We start from the raw sequence: 23,949 nt of genomic DNA, 5'->3' as shown, positions 1-23,949 counted from the left end.
AAATAGAACCAAGAAAACAATGTACAAATATGGGTAGAAAAATGTAAATAAAAATAATAAAAGGAAGTCAAACAGAAATCCTGATGACCAGTCTTGAGCTTAGATAATAATGACAAAATGCATCTCCTTCCTTTTAAGTTGGGGGTCTGTAGCTATGAAATTTTGCATATACTGTGAAAAATATTTCCTATGTTGGTTGAGTTTGATTAATAGATTTTCTTTATTACAGGAAGGTCCAATGAAATGGGAAATATATATCCATAAATGATTGGGGGAGGTGGGCGGGGTGTGAGAAGGCATCAACAAATCCCTACTCCCAAAAACATAAATAAGCAGTCTGTTTCCGCCAAAAAATAAAGACATCGTCAAACATGAAAAGTTTGGAAATCACTTCTTGATCCATTTTTAAGTTGGTTTTAATTCCATAGTTTCCATTTTTTATACTATTTAAATACCTCAGTTATAGTTTCCTTATTTACATTCCTTATCACATTTCATCTACTTCTCTTACACAGTACACTCATGACCACTATTACTGGGTGGCTTTGGGATTTTTTTTTACATTGTTGCTGTATCAACTATAGTAAACCTACTTGTTTACAGTTTATACTTTTCTCTTCTGAACAAGAGAATTTATTTTTATGGTACTGTAATATCAATCAGGATCAATCTTGTGTCTTTGATTTTTATAACTTTATATTTAGCATATTATGCTTTAATCAGGGCTTGTAGGACTTTTGTCGAGATATTAAACTCAATATCACAGTCTGGAATTTGTATCTCCTTAAAAATGAAAAACCTAAAATTGTCATTAATATATGTACCTTACCAATCTCTCATTCATTAATGTTATTTTATCACTATCACCAAACACAAGAGCCTATTCTAGTATTTACTTATTTTCCACCATATCACCAATTAACTACTAAATTAGAGTGCAAATTTAGATAACACAGTGATTCAAATCCTCCAACAAATGAACCCTGTTCCAATGACAGAATAGGATAAAAAGTATCAAGGTCTTTATATTGTCTTTATGGACCACACAAAGTCACCTAAAAGATAACCACATTTATCCTTCAATTTTTTTTTCAGTTGCCATGAAGCAATGACTGCTTATTTTTTCAAGTCCCAGTCCAAATTCTCAGTCACTCACCCGCCCGCCATCCTATGAATCTTGTGCTTCCTCTCCTCCTGTGGGCTCCACCAAAGAGGACTCTATAAAGTAAATGTGGAGACAATTATTGCCAAAAGTAACAGAATGTGGGATTCTTAATAGATCTAGAAGGGATAATTTTGGAAGCCCTAATCTGTGGAGCTAAAATGTTTTAAAGTTTCATTGTTTGAAAGGATGTCTAAATTAATAGCAGAAAACTCAAAAATTTTGAAGAATAAATTTAGTAGCTCCATAAACAAAATCTTAATTCTATTGGTCATTAGTAGACCTAACAGATGCTGCTGCTTTCCTGGGCTCTCTTTATCATCAAAATCCATCTAATGTATAATAAGACACTGGAATGTGCACTGTTATGCTATGCAAAAGCCCCCCAAAAAATCTTCTTATGAAATAACAGCCTTTGTTTTAAAAAGGATTATTGCTATAATTCCAAATATTTTTGTCATAAATTACAGTAGAAGTAGTAGTAGTAGTAGTAGTAGTAGTAGTAGTAGTAGTAGTAGTAGTAGAAGAAGAAGAAGAAGAAGAAGAAGTAATAGTAGTAGTAGTAAATCTAGATATTTGACATTAAAGATGTTGAAAATAAAAACAATCTCATCTGGGGAGGAAAGACAGGCATATCGATGATAGTGAAAAAAAGTAATTCAGAACTATAGTTATAAAACTATAAGAGCCTTATTCTCCTTTTACTAATTGTTGAACACAGACCCAGAAAAAAAATGGTAGAAAGAATATTAGTGAAAAAAAAAAAGGAATATTAGTGGCCTTTCAATCAACCCTTGCCTACTTTCACTCACATTGAATGAAATTCATTTCATCACCATTACTAATATCTTTGCTTCCCACCATTTCTGCCAACTCTTTTTTTCAATTAAGAAAAAGATAACGGGGCATCTAGGTGGCACAGTGGATAAAGCACTGGCCCTGGATTCAGGAGGACCTGAGTTCAAATCCAGCCTCAGACACTTAACACTTACTAGCTGTGTGACCCTGGGCAAGTCACTTAACGCCCATTGTTCCACCAAAAAAAACCAAAAAAGATAACTAGACTGGGATACCTTAGTGTATCACTGCAGGTTCCGATTGACACACTAGTCCATTAGGTGTTCCTTCTGAAAAACCGATGGCCCCAAAACACATTAAATATACTCATATTTATCAGGTCTTCTTCGCATTTAAACCACCACTTGTAATACAATATAACACATCTAATAAAAATTACAAGAACTCAGTTATTCAGAATGGCAGGAAAAGTACTCTGAAGAATCTAGTTTTCTGGAATAGAAGATTTACTCTTTAAATACTGAAACTGATTTAACTACAGTTCTAATTCAATGCCTCATCAAAGCCCAGAATCAACTCTAGGAAGTTCTTAAACCCTATGTCAATTCAGATCATATAAATTATGGCAAGGCCTACCCAAGCTAGAGAGGCTTCAAATGTCTGTTCCCCAAGGAGCAGCTGAGTCAAATTTAAAGATACCAGACATTTGGCCACCAGGTGAAGACCTTTTTTTTTTTCTGGGGGGGGGGGGGGGGGGGCGCCCTGCAGCAAATCACAAAGGTCTTCTACCAAATCAGAAAAGAGTTGTAATAAAGATTGGTGGAATAAGTACCCACACCATGAATGAAGGCACTGAAGTACCTTATATTTATTTGTATACTGCCTTGTTTTGTTTTTTTTCCAAAGCACTTTTTGCCATTATTTTTTCATTTGATATTCAGCAAAAAATACTGCCTCACAGAGAGGTATAATTATCTACACCTTATAAAGAGGATATGGTAAGAAAATTTCAGGAACTTGCCAAAACTAGAACCAAGATTTTCTGACTTCTAATCCAGTACTCACTATTACTAGAAAAATATTGTAAAACTGCAGTTCATATTTATTCCTAATGCACTATGATGAAAATACACATTGTTTTCTTAATGTCTTAGGCTGATCACTATAATGAATAACAACTGATATTTCTGGAGCATTCCTGACATCCTCATACCATGCTACTTTATTTTTTCTTCTCCAACAAGGCATTTAACTACCAACCTGGGCCCCTGGTAAGAATTCAGTATGTATAGGTGGCCCCCAGAACTGCCAAGATGTTTTCTGTCAATCTTAACACCATGTTTCCCTTTACTCTGTCAACAGAAATTAAATAAAACGCTACCATTCGTAAAGAGGATCTGTCAATCAATTAAGCTGAAACTCCAGTTACCATCCCTTTGACCTGCAGACAAAAACACCCTTTCCTGGCCACTATTATCCTACATGTATTGCCTTCCCCTATTTGAATGTAAACTCTTTGAGAGCAGGGATTGCTTTACTTTATATATTTGTACTGTATTCCCAACACTTACTGAGGCTCTTTTCATCACTATGGATGGTCCTTTGACATTTTAGCATCATTCAAAACATTTTATTTTTCTTATTTTTTTCAAATCAATAGCCACTTCATCTTCTCTTGGTATAAGCAGAAAAGCCCTCTGGGCTTAGGAGCACCAGGCTCCTATTTCTATCAGTTAGTTATTTTGTGAGCCCAGGCCAAGTACTTGTTCCACCTATTTCACTGAGTTGTTTTGTTTTGGTGAAAGAATACTTTGCAAACCCACTATGCCATCTTTGCTATCTTTTGTTACTTTAATACATTTCCTCATTTTCAAATGCACCCTCTACATTGTCCTATTTTGAAAGACCATGACTACCCTTATGACTTTTAAAATCATTAAATTTAAATTCTATTCTTTATAGGCATAAATGAGTGTCTGGATCTTGTCATCAAGACATCTTTTTTGATTACTGAGCCATAATGAATGAATGAATAAAAATGAATGAATGGGTATTTATTAAGTAGTTACAATGTGTAAAACATTGGAGTAACTAATAGAAAAGCAAGACAGATCCTGCTCTTAAGAAAGTTGCGGCCTAATAAGAGATAACACCTATAGATTTCAGCTACAAGTCAAATGGAAGGATCCCTTGGTCCTTAGTGGGCAGCAGCAAAGAGGTGATAATATATCTTCTTTAATGTTATTTACACTGATTAAGCCCATCATTTCTGACATTGAACCATTTGACAGTGTCACGGTCTTTATTCATGAGAATTTTCTCTTCAGGGTCTTCAGTAGCTATGGCTATAGCATCCCCATAGAAGATTAGCAGGTCACGGCTCCACAACAGCTAATTCCCAGGATGGCAGCTTCTTTGCCTTGGTGAAAAGCAAGGCAAATAGTTGGGGGATTGAGAAGAGGAGAGAGCAGGGGCGATACCACTCCCAAAGCTGCTTGATTCAGTTGATGAAAAGCTGGTATTAATGGTAACAAGCAAGGTGGGCCCCTTCTCTTGATTATTGCTCCCTTCAGTGATGACTGCAGACCCAGGTTGAAAATAGGGCCAGTGTTAAGTGGTATAGAGCAGGGCTTCTTAAACTTTTTCCACTCAGGACCCCTTTTCGTCTGAGAAATTTTTACACAATCCTGGGTATAAAGATATATAAAATAGGTATACATAACCTTTTACTGTTGCCAAATTTTTCACAACCCTTACATTCAGTTATGTGACTCCATAGGCAGTCTTGACCCACAGCTGAAGAAGCTTTGGTATAGAGAATGGGGAGGAGTAATGCTATTCCCAAAGTTATTGGGTTCAGGGTCTTAGGCTATTTTCACTAGAGGATGAGAGGAGATAGTCATCTAGATGGTGTTGCTGATGATCTGACTTGACTGGCACATGCTATACTACCTATCTCTGATTCAGGGTGCCTTCTTAAAGAACATATTTTTAAGGACAAATCATGTTTTTTAAAAAAGTTCTCTTTTTTACAAGTACTTATTTTTAAAATATTCATTTAGCCACTTAATTCAAGCACAACTAAGAAGGATCATTCACCAGTCTTTTCTTTAGATTTTAGGATCCATCCCATTTCAAAGTAACTTGTGAATATATCTTCCACTCTACTGTCAAACAAATCTTAAAGCACAAGTCTGACCATGTCACCCCTCTATCCGTTAAATTCCTGTGACTCCTTATTGCCTCCAGAAGAAAATGTAAAACTTTCTGGTTGGTTTTTAAAGACCTTCATAATCTGGTTTCTTTTCTTTTCTAGTCTTCATACATCTTACTCCCCATTCACATAATGTGTGATCCAGTGATACTGGCCTTCTTGCTGTTCCTCATATATAAAACTCCCATTTTCCAGGTCTGGGCATTTTCATTGACTGTCTTCCATGCCTGAAACTCTCCCTCTTCATTTCCACCTTTTGTTTCTTTGGATTCCAAGTTTCAGCTCAAGTTCCACTTTCTATAAGAAATTTTTCCCAATCCTCCAGTTAATGCCTTCCCTCTGAGATTATCTCCAACTTATTCTGTTTACATCTTGTTTGTACATGGTTGTTTACATGTTGTCTCTCCACTGTACTGTGAGATCCCTGAGAGCAGGAACTATTTTTTGGCAGCTAGGTGGTTCAGTGGACTTGGAGTCAGCAAAAAGCAAAAAAGGCAAACCTTCTCTTTACTAAACAACAGAAGTTACCATCCTTTCAAAAATAAGATGCACAGTTGCTGACCTCTATGTCTTTCTGGCCCCAAATTGTCAGTGTATGTCATGGGTGGCGTCCCAACACAAGGAAATGTTGAATAATGCTATACTGTTTGTAAATATCCTTATGTGTTCCACCAATGAAATAGATTTGAGTCAGCAAGCTTAAAAAACATAAATCCCACCCCATACTCTTAACTGTTACACATTTGCCTTTCCCTATTTTCCAAATTTCATCAGGTTGCTCCCACCACTAAGCTTAAACATAGCCAGTGGGACGCTCCCAGAATTATAAATTATAATATCTATTTAAAAAAAAACAGAGACTAAAATAATTGGAAATGCTATCACTTCTTAGCCTAAATAAATAAACAAACCAACAGATGTGTGTGTGTGTGTGTGTGTGTGTGTGTGTGTGTGTGTGTGTGTGAGAGAGAGAGAGAGAGAGAGAGAGAGAGAGAGAGAGAGAGAGAGATGAGAGAGAGTTAAAGAGATAGATAGGCAGACTGTTCCTAGGGAATATGGAAAAATTGGGACATTAATGAAATGATGATGGAGTTGTGAACTGATTCGACCATTCTGGAGAATAATTTGAATAGTTAAAACTATGCCCAAAGGACTATAAAATTGTTCATACCCTTTGACCTAGCAATCCCACACTAGGACGGATCCCAGAGATTTAAAAAAGAGCAGGAAAGACTTATTTAGACAAAAATACCTAAAGCAGCTCTTTTTTGTGATGGTTAAGAATTGGAAATTGAGGGGATATGCATGGATTGGGGAATGACTGAACAAGTGTGGTATACGACTGTGATAGAATACTATTGTGGTATACAAAATGACAAGCAGGATGCTTTCAGTAAAACTTGGGAAGACTTATATGAACTGATGCAAAGTGAAGTGAGCAGAACCAAGAAAACAACATTGTATACAGTAATAGTAATACTGTATGATGATTAACTGAATGACAACTATTCTCAGCAATACAATGACCTCTAAAACAATTCCCAAAGGATTAATGATGAAAAATGCCATCTACCTCCAAAGAAAGAACTGACGGAGTCTGAATGTAAACTGAAGCATATTTTTTTCAACTTTATTATTCTTGGATTTTTTCGGTCTGCATTTTCTTTTGTAATATGACTAATATGGAAATATTTTGCATGACTGCACATGTATATATCTATGTCAAATTGCTTACTGTCTTAGGGAAGGGGAACGAAGGGAGGAAAATAATATGGAACTCAAAATTTTAAATAAGAATGTTAAAAATGTTTTGTTTACATGTAATTACAAACAAGTTAAATGTTAAAAAACTCTTAGAAAGTCATCTTGCTTTATGGAAGAATGAAATACGCCTAACTAGAGGCATGCCTTATTTTATTGTGGTTCATAGATACTATGTTTTCTACAAATTGAAAGTTTTTGGCAACCCTTTGTTGAGCAAGTCTATCAGCACCATTTTTCCTACAGCACGTGCTCACATTGTATTCTCTGTGTCACATTTTGGTAATTTTCCCAATATTTCAAACTTTTTCCATTATTGTTATATCTGTCATGGTGATCTGTGATCCTTGTAATTGTTTTGTGGAGCCACAAACCATATCTATATGATGTGTAACTCTAAATGTTGTTTGAGTTCTGACTACTCCACCAACTGACTGTTCCCCATCTCTCACCCTCTCCTCAGGCCTCCCTATTCCCTGAGACACAACAATATTGAAATTATATCCATTAATAATCCTCTAAGTGTTCAAGTGAAAGGAAGAGTCAAATATGGGGCAAACTTCATTGTTGTCTTATTTTAAGAAAACTGCCACAGCCACCCCAACCCTCAGCAACCACCACTCTGATCAGTCAGCAGCCATCAACATCAAGCCAAAGCAACAACAAAAAGATTACAACTCACTGAAGGCTCAGATGATGGTTAATATTTTAGCAATATTTTTAAATTCAGAAAGGTAATTTTTTTAGACATGATACTACTGCACACTTAATAGCCTAGAGTATAGTATAAATATAACTTTTAAATGCACAGGGAAACTAAAAAGTTCCTGTGACTCTCTTTAATGCTATATGTTTATTTTATTGCAGTGGTAGAACCAAACCCATAGTATCTCTGAGCTATGCCTATATAAACATATGATATTGGGGGGGGGGGTAATGGGGGTTAAGGGACTTGCCCAGGGTCACACAGCTAGTAAGTGTCAAGTGTCTGAGGCTGGATTTGAACTCAGGTACTCCTGAATCTAAGGCCGATGCTTTATCCACTGCGCCACCTAGCTGCCCCTAAGCATATGATTTTCAACACATTTTCAAATTTTTAAATAAAATTCTCCAAAGTGAATTTTGTAAGATTTCCAAAGTTTATTTCAAAGAAGCACAAAACTTTGTATAATAAGCCACATAAATTAGGCTGCAATTCCTTAAACATCCTTCTGAGGGAACTATTTTAGCCAATCTGCAAACACTGGTTCTCTAAAAGTGAGAGATAACTAATAATCAACTGACATACTACTGTATGACAAGAACCATATTTATACTTATATTCTCATTGTAAATTACTTCATCCACTGGAAAACAAAGTGAGTCAGTCATAGCAAAAGAAAGAGATAACAGATGGAAAGACTAAGTGTTGTGCTGATGTCTACAAAATATTAAATGACTAAAAGAAAGGCATAATAGGTACAAGACACAGACAAGAGTTCCACAAAATGAGTCAGCATCACTGTCAAGTTGCAGCTCATTCTGGGCCAAAGTGTTTCTGAAGTTCTTAAAGACCATGCTACTATTCTGTACTGATCCTCAGTTATTTGCCCTTGCTCTTCAGTAGATATCCTTCTAAAATCTAAGTTGCTCTAGTCTCTGTACACCTATAGACATCTTTTTAAACATTCTTCTTCATCACAACTGTCTGTGTGATTAGAAATTCATTCTTTAAAATATCCTATCCTGGGCCAACTTCCCCTGCAGAATCCTAGATCCCTCTATCAAATCTTTAAAATCCATTCCCAATGTCTGCATGTAGATACATCTTATAGAACAGGGAATGTGAAAAAATAAGTGGTAGCCAAATTACCATTATACCACTGTATATCACATTCCTTTCTCCATGAAGCCCTACAGAGTTTCTTAATACTGTTACAAGATCAGGGTTCTGTGTATCTCATGACCCACAAAACAGAAAACAAAGGAGAAGTAGGAGAGTAAGGAATTGTTCTCCCTTTCCCTTCTAAACATTCTTAAGAATAGATGAAAGGAGAGAAGTCGCTTGTTCCAGTTTACTTCCCTCACTGAGGAGAAAAGAAAGAAAAACCACTGGGTGGGTAAAGAACAATCTGTGCCCCTTTGGCTCCATACAGAACTTTGAGCCAAATGAGTCAACATATTTATCAGCTAATAAAGCTAAGCACTTGTAAGGAAGTCACAAGCTTTTTTTTTTTTTTAAGTAACACTACAAAACACTAAAAGGTATATTTTTAGCAAACTGGGTCAGGTCTTTGTTTACAAAGACTAAAAGCTAGAATAAATCTGTCATCAGGTTAAGATGTTTATTGCCAAACTGCAAAAAGTTTAAGGGAAATTTAAGTTTTGAAGCATTTTGATATAAGGGTCAAGGACTATCTGATCCAATAGTTCTGCAAACAGATTTTCTTTATTTATTTCCTGTACCAGGGAACTCTGTTCTTGCATGAACAATAATTAAATGTTATTTATGTAACCACTAAGATTATTCTTTCCTTTTAAAGCAGATTTAAATTCATTTAGTAGCTATATCCCAGAAGCAGAGAGTCAGAAGGACCTAGGTTCAATTTCTACCTCTGATAACTCTAAGTCTATAAATAGACTGCATATAATTTGCCCATCTATATAAGTGATGGAAATTTCCAAAATGGAAATTTGAAGCAGGGGTGGATTCTCAGATCCTGAACCAAAGGAAAAATACATAATTTAAAAAAAATTTTTTTAACTTTTATATATCATACATACTGTTTACTTTTCACTATTTTTAGGTATCACTGTTTTTCCTCAGAGAATCATATACTTCCTTAAAATATTAAACATATAAGGTATCTCAAAAGTCTTAGTGTAGTTTTAAACTATTAAAACTTATTAAAAAAACAACCTTATGCACAATTACTAAAGCTTAAAACTGCACTAAGATTTTTGAGACAACCTGTGTTAGCTTAATAACTAAGCACCCTTCTAAATCATCTGAGGAGAGAAGATGGGAGGGGCTAGGAAAGGAAAGAAGGAAGAAATGAAGGAGGGAGATAATAAGAGGGGGAGGAGGGAGAGATAGAGATGTGTCTCCTTTTCATTCAAAATCCTACAAGTTACTTTAAATAAAAATAGAAGTCTCTGGCAGGTAACCTAGAAGTTAATTTACTCCTTAAGGAAGAGAGAAAAACATATTCTTTAGTGTTTTACCACCTACAGATGTTTACCATTTCAAAATAAAAGTCGTAAAGTATATATTTTTTTTAATCATGAAAAAAAAAATTTTTTGACTCATTACAGCAAAATGCTACCTGACAGACTCGATTTTACTTTCCCTGTGGATGGTGAGGTCATCCAGAGGGTTCCATTTATGAATCTAATTGTGCTCACTGTATCAAATCCTAGATTACTGCAGAGGCTCCTGGAAGAGATATGTAATCATCCAAAAGAATTTTATCTGACTATTCACAAAGGAAAGACCAAGTGGATGAAAATTGTTTAATGCCCAAATTACAACATGCATTTGGATAGACAACCTATAGGGCTCATCCAGCAGTATGTGTATCTTGGAGAAGCAGTACAAATGGAAATTGAGTTAGGCTCAGAATGGCTGAGTGGCTGAGTGGTCTGGATTGCCTTGAAGAAATAACAACGCTCCCTTTAATGATCCTGAGCTTCACATGAAAGCAAAGGCTCTATCTATCATTTAAATATCAATATCCTACTGATGTTACTTTATGTCTACAAGACACAGGATACCAGTCTCCCAAGAACTGAAAATAAATATCGTATATAAATAAAGCAATGGAGAAGTACATGGTGAATATGAGACGGCTGTAATACATAACCAATGAGGAATTTTGAGAAAGGGAACTGAGATATGAAATTTCATCAGGGAAATACATAATGAGAATAGAAGATATATAGGTCACGTGGCAGAGGCAACAGATAACGGGCAAATAGTCCAAGCGTTCCTTTGGTATCCTTCAGATATCCAGAGCAAGTGAGGAAGTTAATCCAGAAAAGTGAATGGGCACTAGATAATAAGATGGTATAATGAATAGCACTGGGCCTGATGTCAGAAAGACCTGAGGTCAAATCCAGTCTCAGATACTTAGTAGCTATATAATTCCAGAAAAGTCATTTAAGCTGTTTCTTCTCCTGTAAAACAGGAATGATAATAATAGCACCTAACTTCCAGGGTTATTGTGAGGATCAAATTAGATAATATTTGTAAAAGTGCTTAGCAGAATACCTTGTACATAGTAGGTATCATTCTTGCCTGCCTTCCTTTCCCTATGACAAATTTATAAGATATGGACAAGAACTACACAAGATAGGCAGTCATGGGTGGATTTCAATCTGCATAACAGGAAACTTCCAAATTGATCAGTTCACAGATCTATTTGATTATTGGCAAAAAGAGTTAGCTGAAATAAGATACTGCTACAGGAGGAAAGGTAGGGGGTAATGGCTCATAGAAAAAGGAAAACAGAAGACTGACTGAAGATGGAGACAATTCAATTCTATTTTGATTCTGTTTTCTAACAATAAGTATAATGATATAGGAAAAATAAAAACAGATAATTCCCTTGAATGAATGAACAAATGAAAGAAAAATAAATATACACAGAATAAGAGCTTACCTGGGTACCCATGGGGTGATTCCAAACATCAGGACCAGATGAATTATATCACAAGGAGTTGAAAAAAACTAAAAGAAATGACTGACAGCAATCATAGATCATGGAGAATGTTGGCTTGGTTTTCGAAAAAGGGAAGAGAATGTAATCTGCAAACAATACACCAGTGAGCTTAACTTAAGTTTCAGGCAAAATTCTAGAATGTACTATTAAAGAGATGGTTCAATGACCATCTAACAACAGGTCAGGGCAAGCCAGATGAATCTTAGGGTCTTTTGCTGTTAAGATTACTAAATCAGTGAATCAGGGGGAGTATCTCAAACATAATCTACACATATTTTTTACAATTCACATGTGACTTCAGATAGGTTTTCAAGTTCTCCAGTGCCCTGGGCAGCAACACTCAGCAATGAGATTCCAAGAATTGGTGGTCATAAAGTAATGATGAGATATCTTCCTGACTTGTCTTGTAACTCTAGAAGAAGGAAACTTCTTTATTATAAATGCTGGATTAGGACAGATTTAAACAGATTAAAAATAAATCTATTCAATTATTTTCTAAAAAAATTATGAGTTTCATATTACAAAGCTTATGGGAAGTAAAAAAGAAAACTACATAAGTGTTATTACACACAAGTGTTATTACACACATAAGTTATCTTTAAAGAGCTACTTAGCATTGTTTCCATTCCTTAAAACATATAAAACAAATCTATTTATAGCCAATTAAAAGAAAATCATATGGAGAATCCCTTTGAAACCTATAAAGCATCTCCTTTTTTGCTTTCCAGAGACAAACTGGAAGGGAGCAAATTTTATATCAGACAGAAGTTTGGTCTAATCCACGTGGAGTGAATTCCTGGAAGAGTAAAAGACAAGACTCTTTACTGGAAAAGTCGCCTCTCAGATTCTTAAAGGATCAGATCATAGGATCAAATATTTGAAACTTGAAAGGACCCTCAAGGTCATCTAGTCTAATCCCCACATTTTACAGATGAGAAAACAAAGGCCCAGAGAAGTTAAATATAAAATTATGTCCATTAAACTCCAAATATTGCAGTTTCCACAGCCACACATTCCTCCCACAGTAGTTTAAGTATTTAGTTAGATATATAACCCCAGAACACTAATCATACCTATACTGAAATGTAATTAGTAAAGCACATGACAAAGAACAGAATTCATCTGGAAATGATTTTCTCTCCACTAGTATGAATAATCAAAGGCAGATTTTACAGACTACTCTACCATTCAGTTTCATTAAAAGTTAAAAAATGTGTTCCTGCAAAAATGACATCAACATTTTGGCACCACACATAATAAAAATATTACAGACTCTTTGCAAATCAAAAATAGATGCATATCTTGTTGCTCTTGATAATAAGAATAATAATCATGGCTGACTTTTATAACATATTTTGAGATTTGAACACTGACCAAAAAAAATTTTAATAAAGTACTAGCAAAGAGGCTGCAGGAAGATATTACAAGATTATGCACTACGTATGACCAGGTTAAATTTATACAAGAAATAAAAGGTTGGTTCAATATTGGAAAAAAAATATATAGATGATCATATTTAACCAAAACAACAAAAATCATGACTATATCAATAGATGCTTTTGTCAAGCTACAGCACCAGCTCTTCTTAAAAACTACAAGAAAACATAAGATTAAATGGACTTCTCCTTAATATAAGTAGTATCTGACTAAAACCAAGGACCATCATTACATGTAAAGGAAATAAAGTAGAGGCATTTACAATAAGGTAAAGTAAGGATACCTATTATCACTACTACTATTTGATACATTACTAGAAATGATAGCTATCTTAAAGTAAATGTTGACAAACATGATGAATATTGAGAAGTCTGGAAAGACTTAGATAAGCTGATACAGAAGTACAATAAAGTAGCTAAATGGTACAGGGGATAGAGGGCTGGGTCTGGAGCCAGGGAGACTCATCTTCCTGAGTTCAAATCTGGCCTCAGACATTTACTAGCTGTGTGATGCTGAGCAAGTCACTTAACCCTGTTTGCCTTGGTTTCCTCATCTATAAAATGAGCTGGAGAAGAAAATGGCAAACTACTCCAGTATCTTTGCCAAGAAAACCCCAAATTAGATCACATAAGTCATATGCAACTGCAATGACACAAAAACAAAGTCATTCCAGGATAACAATGTAAACAATAGCCAAAATATCAATGGAAGGAACCAATAACCACAAAACAATCAAAAGTGAATGCTGTGAAAGTATAATGAAGAAACTTGACCTCACCAAAAAAAAAAAAAATACAGGAAGAGACCTCCCCTGCTTCTTTTGCAGAGGTGGCATTATCCTGGTGTAGAATATTGCATATAAAGTCAGATTTCTCATTCATTTAGTTATTTGCCAAGGCCTATGAATTATAAATCCACACTCTTCCATAAGTCCCTTTATTATCATGATTTATGATCTGAACTTTATAAAAATCTCCTAATTACTCTCTCTGCCTCAGTCTTTCCCCTTTCAAATCCATGCTCCCGAAGCAATGTTTCTAATACCCAAGTCAGAATTATATCACTATCAAAAATCAAAAACACAGTTTCTTTGGGGTTCCACATCACCTATCAAATAAAATACAAACTTTTGCCGTCATGCAATCTAACTTGAAGCCACCTTTATAGATTTATTCCATAGTACTTTCCTTCACAAACTATATTGTTATAAAATTTTCTGTTCCCTAATCTCTTTGTCTTCTCTCCTACTTCTATGGATTTATAAATACCATACTCCATTTCTAATATGGTCTTCTTTATCTTTGCTTAAATCCTCTTTCAAGGTCTGGCTCAGATATAACCTCTTCCCCCCACCCCCAGGGCATTAAGGGCTAAGTGACTTGCCCAGGGTCACACAGCTAGTAAGTGTCAAGTTTCTGAGGCCAAATTTGAACGCAGGTCCTCCTGAATCCAGGGCCAGTACTCCATCCACTGTGCCACCTAGCTACCCAGATATAATCTCTTAAAAATTTTGGGTTTTACAATACAAAAATTTACAAGTTATGTCTACTTCATTAGAGATCTTTTGTAACAAAGAATTAAGTAAAAATCGATAATAAACTGACCTCATCTGAAAATAAGAGGGGGCAGCTAGGTGGTACAGTGGATAAAGCACCAGCCCTGGATTCAGGAGTACCTGAGTTCAAATCCGGCCTCAGACACTTGACACTTACTAGCTGTGTGACCCTGGGCAAGTCACTTAACCCTCATTGTCCTACAAAAAATTTAAAAAAAAAAAAAGGAAATCTATTTTCTAGCCCTCTCTCCCACTGGGGGAAAAAAAAGAAAAACAAAATTCTTATAGCACTATATATGTCTCATTCTGTACCTTAAACCTATCACCTCTATGGAATGGATAGCATGTTTCTTCATGGATCTTTTGGAATCATGAAGTCATTTCATTGATCACAGTTCTCTTACATCTTTCAAAGTTATTATTATTTTATAAATTATTCTGGTTCTGCTTACTTCACTCAGCATTATTTCAAACAAGTACTTTAAGATATCTTTAAAAAATTTTTATTCCATTTTCTTTATTTTCAGTTCCAAATTTTCTCCCTTCCTTCTCTCCTCCCCTCCCCCCTCCCCCGCCCATTGTGAAGGTAAGAAAAACAAAATCTATTACAAATACGTGTAGTGCTGGCAAAATAAATTTCTGCACTGGCCATGTCCAAAAGAAAAATAAAAAGGTAATATGCTTCAATTTACACTGGAGTCCATCAGCTATTTGCTTGCCATATATTTTTAAATCATCTCTTACAATTCATTTTGCAACAACAAAAATAATTTCCTACACACGAGTATCACATTTATATCCCACAACTTATTCAACTATTCCTCAATTGATGGGTATCCTCTTAGATTCTATTTTTTTTTCTTTTTGGTGAGGCAGTTGGGGTTAAATGACTTGCCTAGGGTCACACAGCTAGTTAAGCATCAAGTGTCTGAGGTCGGATTTAAACTCAGGTCCTCCTGAATCCAGGGCTGGTGCTCTATCCACTGTGCCACCTAGCTGCCCCAGATTCATTTTTTGTCACACCAAAAGGGGGGGAAAAAAAAGAGCTGCTACGAATATTTTATTGTTAAAGGACATTTTCTTCTTTCTTTTATCTCTTTTTGGTTATAAGCGTGCCAGTTATATTTGAGTCAAAGGCATGCACTGTTTAATAACTTTGTGTTTGTAATTTCAAAATTGCTTTCCAGAATAGTTATACTCATTCACAGGTCCTCCAACAATATATCAATGTGTCCATTTCTCTACATCCCCTCCAACAATTATCATTTTCTATTTTGTCATCTTTACCACTCTGATGGGTATGAGGTGGAATCTCAGAATTGCTTTAATTTAATTTCTCTAATTCTAACAATATGGAGTATTGGTTTTTTATATATTAAGTTTTCTCTTGTTAATTAGAATATTTTATATTTTCATAAATATGTAAAGTTCTTACTATTGTTGGCACAGAGATAGAGAAAATGGTTTCCAACAATATCCTTTAATTCATTTGTTGTGAATTCTTCTTTTTCATTTTTAATACTGGTAATTTGGTTTTCTGCTTTCTTCTTAATTAATGATTCAGCTTTATTTTTCAAAAAAACCCTGGTTTTATTCATTCAATAGTGTGTATTCAAATTGATTAATTTCTTTAGTTTTCAGGATTTTTATTAAGGTGTTTAATTGAGACTTTTATTAATGTACTGTTTTTCTTGTATTTTTAATTATACCCCCAATCCATTGTTCTGTTCATTCATATATTTTGTTAATAAATGTATCTAGAAATAGGTATTTCATATAAGAGCTGCTTTGGTCACATCTCAAAAATTATGGAACATCATCTCACTGTCATTATCTTTAATAAACTTATCTGTCGGGGCAGCTAGATGGTAAAGCACCAGCCCTGGATTCAGGAGTACCCGAGTTCAAATCCAGCCTCAGACACTTGACACTTACTAGAGCTGTGTGAGCCTGGGCAAGTCACTTAACCCTTATTGCTCTGCAAAAAACAAACAAAAACAAAACAAAATAAACTTATCTGTCACTTTTGTGGTTTTCTTTGACTACAAATTCTTTAGGATTAAATTAATATTTTGTTGAATTTTAATATTTTTTCAGTGGCAACCCTCTATTTCATAAATTTTATTGCATTGTAATCAACAAATTACATATATGTGTGGTTTTTTGCATTTGTTTAAGTTTTTAATGTCCTAAACCATCATTGATGTTTGCAAAGGTGCCATGCACAACCGAGTTACTGTATATTCCTTTCTATTTCCATTCAGTAATAACCAAAGTTCTGTCATATATAATTTTCAAAATGTCTACGTAGATCCTTAACTCCATTCTTATTAATTTTTGGTCTCTGATTTATCTAGAGCTGATAGGAATAAATTGAGATCCTCCATTTTTTAGTTTTGTTTTCTAACTCTCCTTGTTATTTATTTATTTATTATTTATCTTTAAGTACTTAGAAGCTATTCAACTGGATGTATACATGTCAATTATTAAAATCAACTTATTGTCTGTTACCTTTCAGGAAAAAGGAGTTTCCTACTTTTGCAATTTATATGTCTATTTTTATGTTACCTTTTAAAAAATAATTGCTGCCCTTCTTTTTTGTGTTCATAATATTTTGAGTCATAATATTTTGCTCCTGTATGAATCTTTCTGTTTTAAGTGTTTCTTGTAAGCAAAATACTGGTGAATTTTGCTTTCTAATATATTTTCTAACCTCTTCTGTTTTATTGGTGAGTTCATTCCATTCACTTCCAGTTATGATAGCTGTTTATTTCCCTTCCTTCTATTCTAATCCTTTCATTAAGCCTATTCTAATCCTCTTTTTGCCCTTCAAAAAAAGCCCCCCCTCCCACTCCTACTTTTCCAGTCTTCTTACATCTCACTCTCCACCACGTACTTCTTGTTCCATGAACAAGAAACTCCATTTCTTGGCTCCACGCATTTTCTCTGGCTCTCCCCCATACCTAGAATGATCTCCCTCATTTCTACTACATTGGTTCCCCTTCCTGTAAGAAACCTTTCCCAATCCCTCTTAATTCTATTCCTTTCCCTCTATTAATTATTTCTAATTAATCCTGTATTTAGCTTATCTGTGCATATTCGTTTGCTTATTGCTTCCCCCATTAGACTATGGCAGGGCACAAACTGTCTTTTCCTCTTTTAGGATCCTTAGCACTTAGTTCAGTGTCTAAAAGACAGTAGGCTCAAACGCTTTTTGACTGGTTTCTATTTTCTTCTACATTTTCTTCTCTATACTATTCTCTCCCTATTTGTTTCAAACTATTACCCCTCCCTCTTTTTGTTCCCCACCTTTCTCTTTGCTATACCTTTTCCAAGCTTTATATTTGTTTTGCTTAAGAATACTCCTTTCCTGGGGCAGCTAGGTGATGCAGAGGATAAAGCACCAGTCTTGGATTCAGGAGTACCCAATTCAAATCCAGACTCAGACACTTGACACTTACTAGCTGTGTGACCCTAGGCAAGTCACTTAACCCCAATTGCCCCGTCCCGTCCCCCAAAAAGAGAATAATCCTAAGCAGATAGGTGTCCCAGTCGATAAAGCATCTGCCCTGGATTCAGGAATACCTGAGTTCAAATCTAGTCTCAGACATTTGGCACTTACTAGCTGTGTGACCCTGGGCAAGCCACTTAACCCTCACTGCCCTGCCCAAAAAAAAAAAAAAAAAGAGAGAGAGAGAGAGAGAGAATAATCCTTTCCTAAATCTACCCTCCCTTCTTATATCCCCCTAGTGAATATAAACTAGGTGGTACAGCAGATAGAGGATTGGGTCTATATGACCCTTAGCAAGTCATTTAACCTCCATCTTCTTTAGTTTCTTCAACTGTAAAATTGGGGTAAAAATAGCACCTACTTCCCAGGGGTTGTTGTGGAGTTTGAGTAAGATATTTGTAAAGTGTTTAGAATAGTGCCTGGCACATGGTAGGCACTTATTCAATGTCTTTTTATTCCATTATATTACCTCTTCCTGTTCCTTTATATATTCCTGTTTCGTTGAATGATTTCTGTAACATACTGTGCATGTTCTGTCCTCGTCCAACCAGTTTACATGAAACTGAAGTTCAGGTGATACCTACTCCCTCTTTTCCTTCCATGCTTGCATACAGTTCAACTTGTACAACTCAATTTATGGCTTAACAAGTTTATCTTTTCTCTTTTTTCCCTTAATGTGATTTGAAACATCTTCAAATCATAACAGAACTATTTATAGGCCACCTTTTGTCTCAACTGACAATTTCTCTGACCATTCATGACATCAGGATTCTAAAAGAATCCTTTAAACATCCCCGCCCACCCCCATCTTCTCCATAGAGAAGGGAAGGGGGACACATTTAATGTCATGCAGAAAAAGAATACTGGACTTTGAATGAGAAAATGTGGCGGCAAGCACCAACTCTTTTCCTTATTTTATGAATGACCCTGTGCAAACCATTTCACATCTCTGGACCTCAATTACCTTATCTGTAAAATTAAGGAGGTTCAAGTAAATGAAATCTAAAGTCTATTTCAATTGTACTCTGCATTACCATTATTTAACTGCTTATGCAAAACAAGTAAAGATGTGATATATCTTTAGTAGAGTTTGGGAGCCCATAATGAAAAATAAATCAAATATTAAAAACACAATATATTTTAAATAGATAACAAATGTATAAGTAAACAATGAAAATAACATTAAAATTCTCCAAAGAGTATCAAAGGATGGAGAGAGGTGTATTTTTTCATCCCTTCTATTAAAACTTACTCTCTGGACTTAATCTCACCAATTGACTTCCCACTCTGGATTATGATCTTCATGACTGAAGGGAATAATCAAATTGAGGGATCACCAATTCATCAAAATAAATTTGTGTTATATTTTTAATCTGAGTTTGCCTTCTTCCTGACACCTAATGGTATTCACCACAAACCAGGAGCTTGTCATTTCTACTTTAGACCCAAGGGAAATAAATAGCAAGGAAGAAAGAAAGAGTACCATAAAGCAGCAATGGTAGCTTTGTGTCATACATCTTAGCAGCTGAAATGTCAGTGAGGCACAGAAATGAAGCATGTCAGCAATATCTCTTCTCCCCCCAAAACTATCAGCTACTCTCCTATTTTCCTCCTCTTCCTCCTCCTCACACTATCTACACATAAAATCCTTCACTGATCATAAAAACTTCAAGTGGAGATAAAAAAAATCATCACAAAGTCTGGGATTCCTATAACAGAAATGACCAGATCATCCCCTGTAGACCGCAGTATTATTGCAAAGGTTCCATGAATTCATATGAATCCAAGCATTATTTTAATCTTTTTAGCTTCAAAATATGTAGCATGAATAACTGATGCTGTGTTAATAGCTTCTATATTAAATTAAATCCAACAATCATCTATTAAATGCCATCAATGCCATTATGGACACGAAGCTATTACCAATGCTTCATTTGTTCCTAACAGGAAAAAAAATGCTTTGAAACTAATCTTCACATAGATCTGATTACTTTAAAATGTCTAACAAAGCTGTAAGAGACATGACGTCTTTTCCCATAATATACCTATAAAAGTGTATTTTTTTTTGCATTTCTTGCACTGACTTTTTTTTTTCTTTTTCTTTTTCTGTTTTCTTTTTCTTTTTCTTTCTTTGCAGGGCAATGAGGGTTAAGTGACTTGCCCAGGGTCACACAGCTAGTAAGTGTCAAGTGTCTGAGGCTGGATTTGAACTCAGGTCCTCCTGAATCCAGGGCTGGTGCTTTATCCATTGTGCCACCTAGCTGCCCCCTATACTGACATTTAAAAATGAATTAAATATAGTCTAATTGGTTTGAAACTTTAATCACTCCAATCATATTTCTAATCTTTTAAAGTTGTAAAACAGCTCCAACAATCTTAAGTTACTATATAATGAATTACCAAACACCTTCTGTAGAATGAAAAATATAACATGAAAATATGTTATTATTTTTCAAATGTCTGTAGATGAAATTAGACCAATAAAATACAAATTACTTTAAAAGCATTACTGAACTGTTCAATCAAAATCTGGTTAAATATCTATAAAACAGAATATATCTGAGGTAACAAAAATAACAGTAGAACTTGGAATTATAAAACCTGAGTTCAAATGCCACTCACTGTGTAACCTTGGGCAATCATTTAATCTCACTAGGCCTCAGTTTCCTCATCTGTACAAAGAAGAAGCTGGGATTATATGACTTCTAATGTTCCTTTCAACTCAAAATCCACAATCCACGAAGATGGGCTTGTTTAAAAAAAAAAAATTAATGTCATGCAGAAAAAGAATACTGGACTTTGAATGAGAAAATGTGGCGGCAAGCACCAACTCTTTTCCTTATTTTATGAATGACCCTGTGCAAACCATTTCACATCTCTGGACCTCAATTACCTTATCTGTAAAATTAAGGAGGTTCAAGTAAATGAAATCTAAAGTCTATTTCAATTGTACTCTGCATTACCATTATTTAACTGCTTATGCAAAACAAGTAAAGATGTGATATATCTTTAGTAGAGTTTGGGAGCCCATAATGAAAAATAAATCAAATATTAAAAACACAATATATTTTAAATAGATAACAAATGTATAAGTAAACAATGAAAATAACATTAAAATTCTCCAAAGAGTATAGAAACATATGCAAACATTTAATTTAATAAATCAAAATAAACAGAAAAGTTAGAACATTCTGTCAAAGTGCTAAAGGACCAGCCTATCTTAACAAATCATCCTGGGACAAAGCTATGATTCAATTCAACAGGCATCTGACAAGCACCTATTTTGTTCAATGAATTGTGCTAGGTAATTGGGCATATAGAGATCAGAAAAAAACAACAACAAATAAACCAGTCCCTGTACTCAAAATGTTTAAGCAGATAAATAAATCTGACATAATTTAAGGAAGAAGAAAGCCCTAACATCTATGGGGATCAGGAAAAGTTTCCTGATTTTGTTAAACAGAACAAGAAGATATTATTATTTTAAAGAAACTGTAAACAATATGTAAGATGGTATCACAAAGTACTTGGTCTGGAAATTCTTAGTCTTTAAGACCAGAAATTTTCTGATCTGTTCTTCCTAGTCAATCCTGAACAAGGCTGATTACTCAAAATATATGTGTTCATAGATAGGCCATCTAACTGCATTTGGCACAATCCAAATAATGAGTATTCTTCATCCACTTAGTTTTTCAGTTGTGGATAGTTGGGTTGAATTTGAGTTATTGTGAATCTCATTCAGAGGCTCTTCGGTGTTTTAAATCTTGAAACAATCAGCATAAGAGCACCCACCTAAAGCTGCATCTGATGGATCTCGGCATCAATAGTGAATCCTTCTATTTTGGTGTCTGCACTGAACAACCTTCCGGACAGTGACATGCCTGACTTAGTCACTTTCCATTTCCATGCTGCAGTCCACATCTGAGGAAGGAAGGGAGGACAGACTATACTAGATGGCTTCTAAGTTCAATTCCAGGTATAAATGTACAATCCCATGATCTTTACTGTTCCTGGGCTTTATTCCTGGAATTCCTTCCCTATAATTGCCTTAACACTGCTTCAGTCATCCCATCTTGCCCTGCCTCAGCAACCACCATCAGCTCAAGCTTCACACTGTCTCTATGTTTCTGTCCTGAATTGTTGCTGCCATCTACTGGAATGTTCCTCTGCTGCTGGGGCTTCTTCCCTGGGAGAGAAGCAGGGAGAAGGGAGGATGACTGGGCCCATATTTTGTGAAATTTCAGTAGCCATCATGCTTAGGAGCTAATAAACATATTTTATCTCTTTTGTTAGTCCCATAATCAATTACACACACAACGACACAGAAAGGCCCTCGGGGAGCTGTCAAGACCTTTCCTACTAATTCACTTCTAGCCCAGTCAAGGTAAGAAAATTCCTTTCATTTCTCCATTACACAGTGCAGGCCCTGTACCACTCCCCTCATACAGTCCAAATTTTTGAAATATGGATAAATACACCAACCACTTTTCATATGCACTTCTAACTCCTTTCGTGTCTTTGCTAGCTAGCATCAAGCAGATTACCTAAAAGCTTTTTAGAAACTTCAAGGAGGCACTAGGAGCAAGAGCGGGAAAACAGTCACCAAGGTAAAAGATCTTTGTCCCTATTACAATCTACAGAGTCTATGTGGACAGACATGAAAAAGAAACAGAGAGGACAAGGTCATACTAAGATCCTGGCATTCATGCTACTGAGGGAGGAACACACAAGATTCAACAAAGTTTCAAAATCAGCTTCAATACATGTGTAATAAGGCCTGACCCTTAATAATAAACCAAGTCCTCAGGAGCATATCCAGCATGTTAATCCCCCTGTGGGCTGTGGAGTATCTATAGGTATTCTAAGATTATTTCCAGTCCCTTTATTCTATGGTGAAAAAAAGCTTTACAATTGGATTCTAAGCCAAGAAGTAAGCAAGCACACAAAAGGAACTAGTTATTTAACTGTGCTCTTTACCACCTAAACATACTCAAGAGTGGGGAGGTAATAACTGCTGTAAGCCTTCAGATGGGGTGAGCACCAGAGGATTAATCTCCCATGCAAGTAAATATGAAGCCCTTAGCAGAAAATTACCTACTGAGGGAACTGCATGGCACAGGGGATAGTGTTGGGCTTGGGAGTCAGGAAGATCTGAGTTCAAAATCTGCCTTAGGCACTTACTCTGTGTGACACTGGACAAGTCAAGTAATCTCTCAGCCTCAGTTTCCTCATACAGAACCTCACAGAATGACTGGAATCAAATGAGATAATATATGTAAGGAGGTTTGCAAAGTTTTAAGTGCAATACCAAAGCTAGCTGATATTATCATTACTTTATGACTGTCAGTTGTCATTGTTGTTATTTATTGTTATTATTATTATTATGAAATCCCTATTTGTCTCTTCTTTCCTGCCTCGGGTGAAGAAGCTGTGGAGTTGGAACAGACAAGGCTGCAACCCTGTGAGCTTTGAAAGGTAAAGAGAACACCAAGGATCCAAGAACCAGAGTCTATGCCAGAGTAAGTGAGCAGCTGAGCCCGGTAAGAAGCACAGCCCCAAGAAACCTACTTGACCCAAACCTGAAGTGGATTGTCACTAATATGCTGATTTCTATAAGCAAAAGAGCAACTTGATGCATTGACTATGCAGGATAGTAAGTAAAGTGGGGGGAGGGGGAATGGTGCAAATGCTTTGTAGCAATCTCTATGAGTTTGAGTCCATTCTCCCCAGCAATGAGTTTGGTATAAGTGAGAAAGCTTTTGGTTTGGGAGATTCTGTTCTTCCTATATCTTCTTAGCAAAGTATCTCTTT

At 35.5% G+C, this 23,949-nt stretch overlaps 1 protein-coding gene across 3 annotated transcripts in view; it reads right to left on the bottom strand.

The window, feature by feature from the left end:
- The window catches only part of AKT3 (AKT serine/threonine kinase 3), a 388,701-nt gene that overhangs the window by 306,551 nt on the left and 58,201 nt on the right, over positions 1–23,949 (bottom strand). Inside the window, exons 2-3 of one of the 3 annotated variants that reach the window (XM_044002302.1) lie at positions 21,931–22,059; positions 1,157–1,218 (exon numbers count right to left, since the gene is read on the bottom strand). The exons of 1 other annotated variant lie outside the window; for it this stretch is intronic. In XM_044002302.1, coding sequence (XP_043858237.1) covers positions 1,157–1,218; positions 21,931–21,959 — 91 coding nt within the window. In that variant the 5' untranslated portion in view covers positions 21,960–22,059. The remainder of the gene's footprint in view (positions 1–1,156; positions 1,219–21,930; positions 22,060–23,949) is intronic. One more of the 3 variants, XM_044002305.1, reaches the window with a different exon arrangement.

Source organism: Dromiciops gliroides, chromosome 4 (assembly GCF_019393635.1).
Source record: "Dromiciops gliroides isolate mDroGli1 chromosome 4, mDroGli1.pri, whole genome shotgun sequence".
Classification (NCBI taxonomy): domain Eukaryota; kingdom Metazoa; phylum Chordata; class Mammalia; order Microbiotheria; family Microbiotheriidae; genus Dromiciops; species Dromiciops gliroides.
The sequence above is the reverse complement of the archived record's forward strand: the minus strand, read 5'-3'. Positions and strand labels throughout refer to the sequence as shown.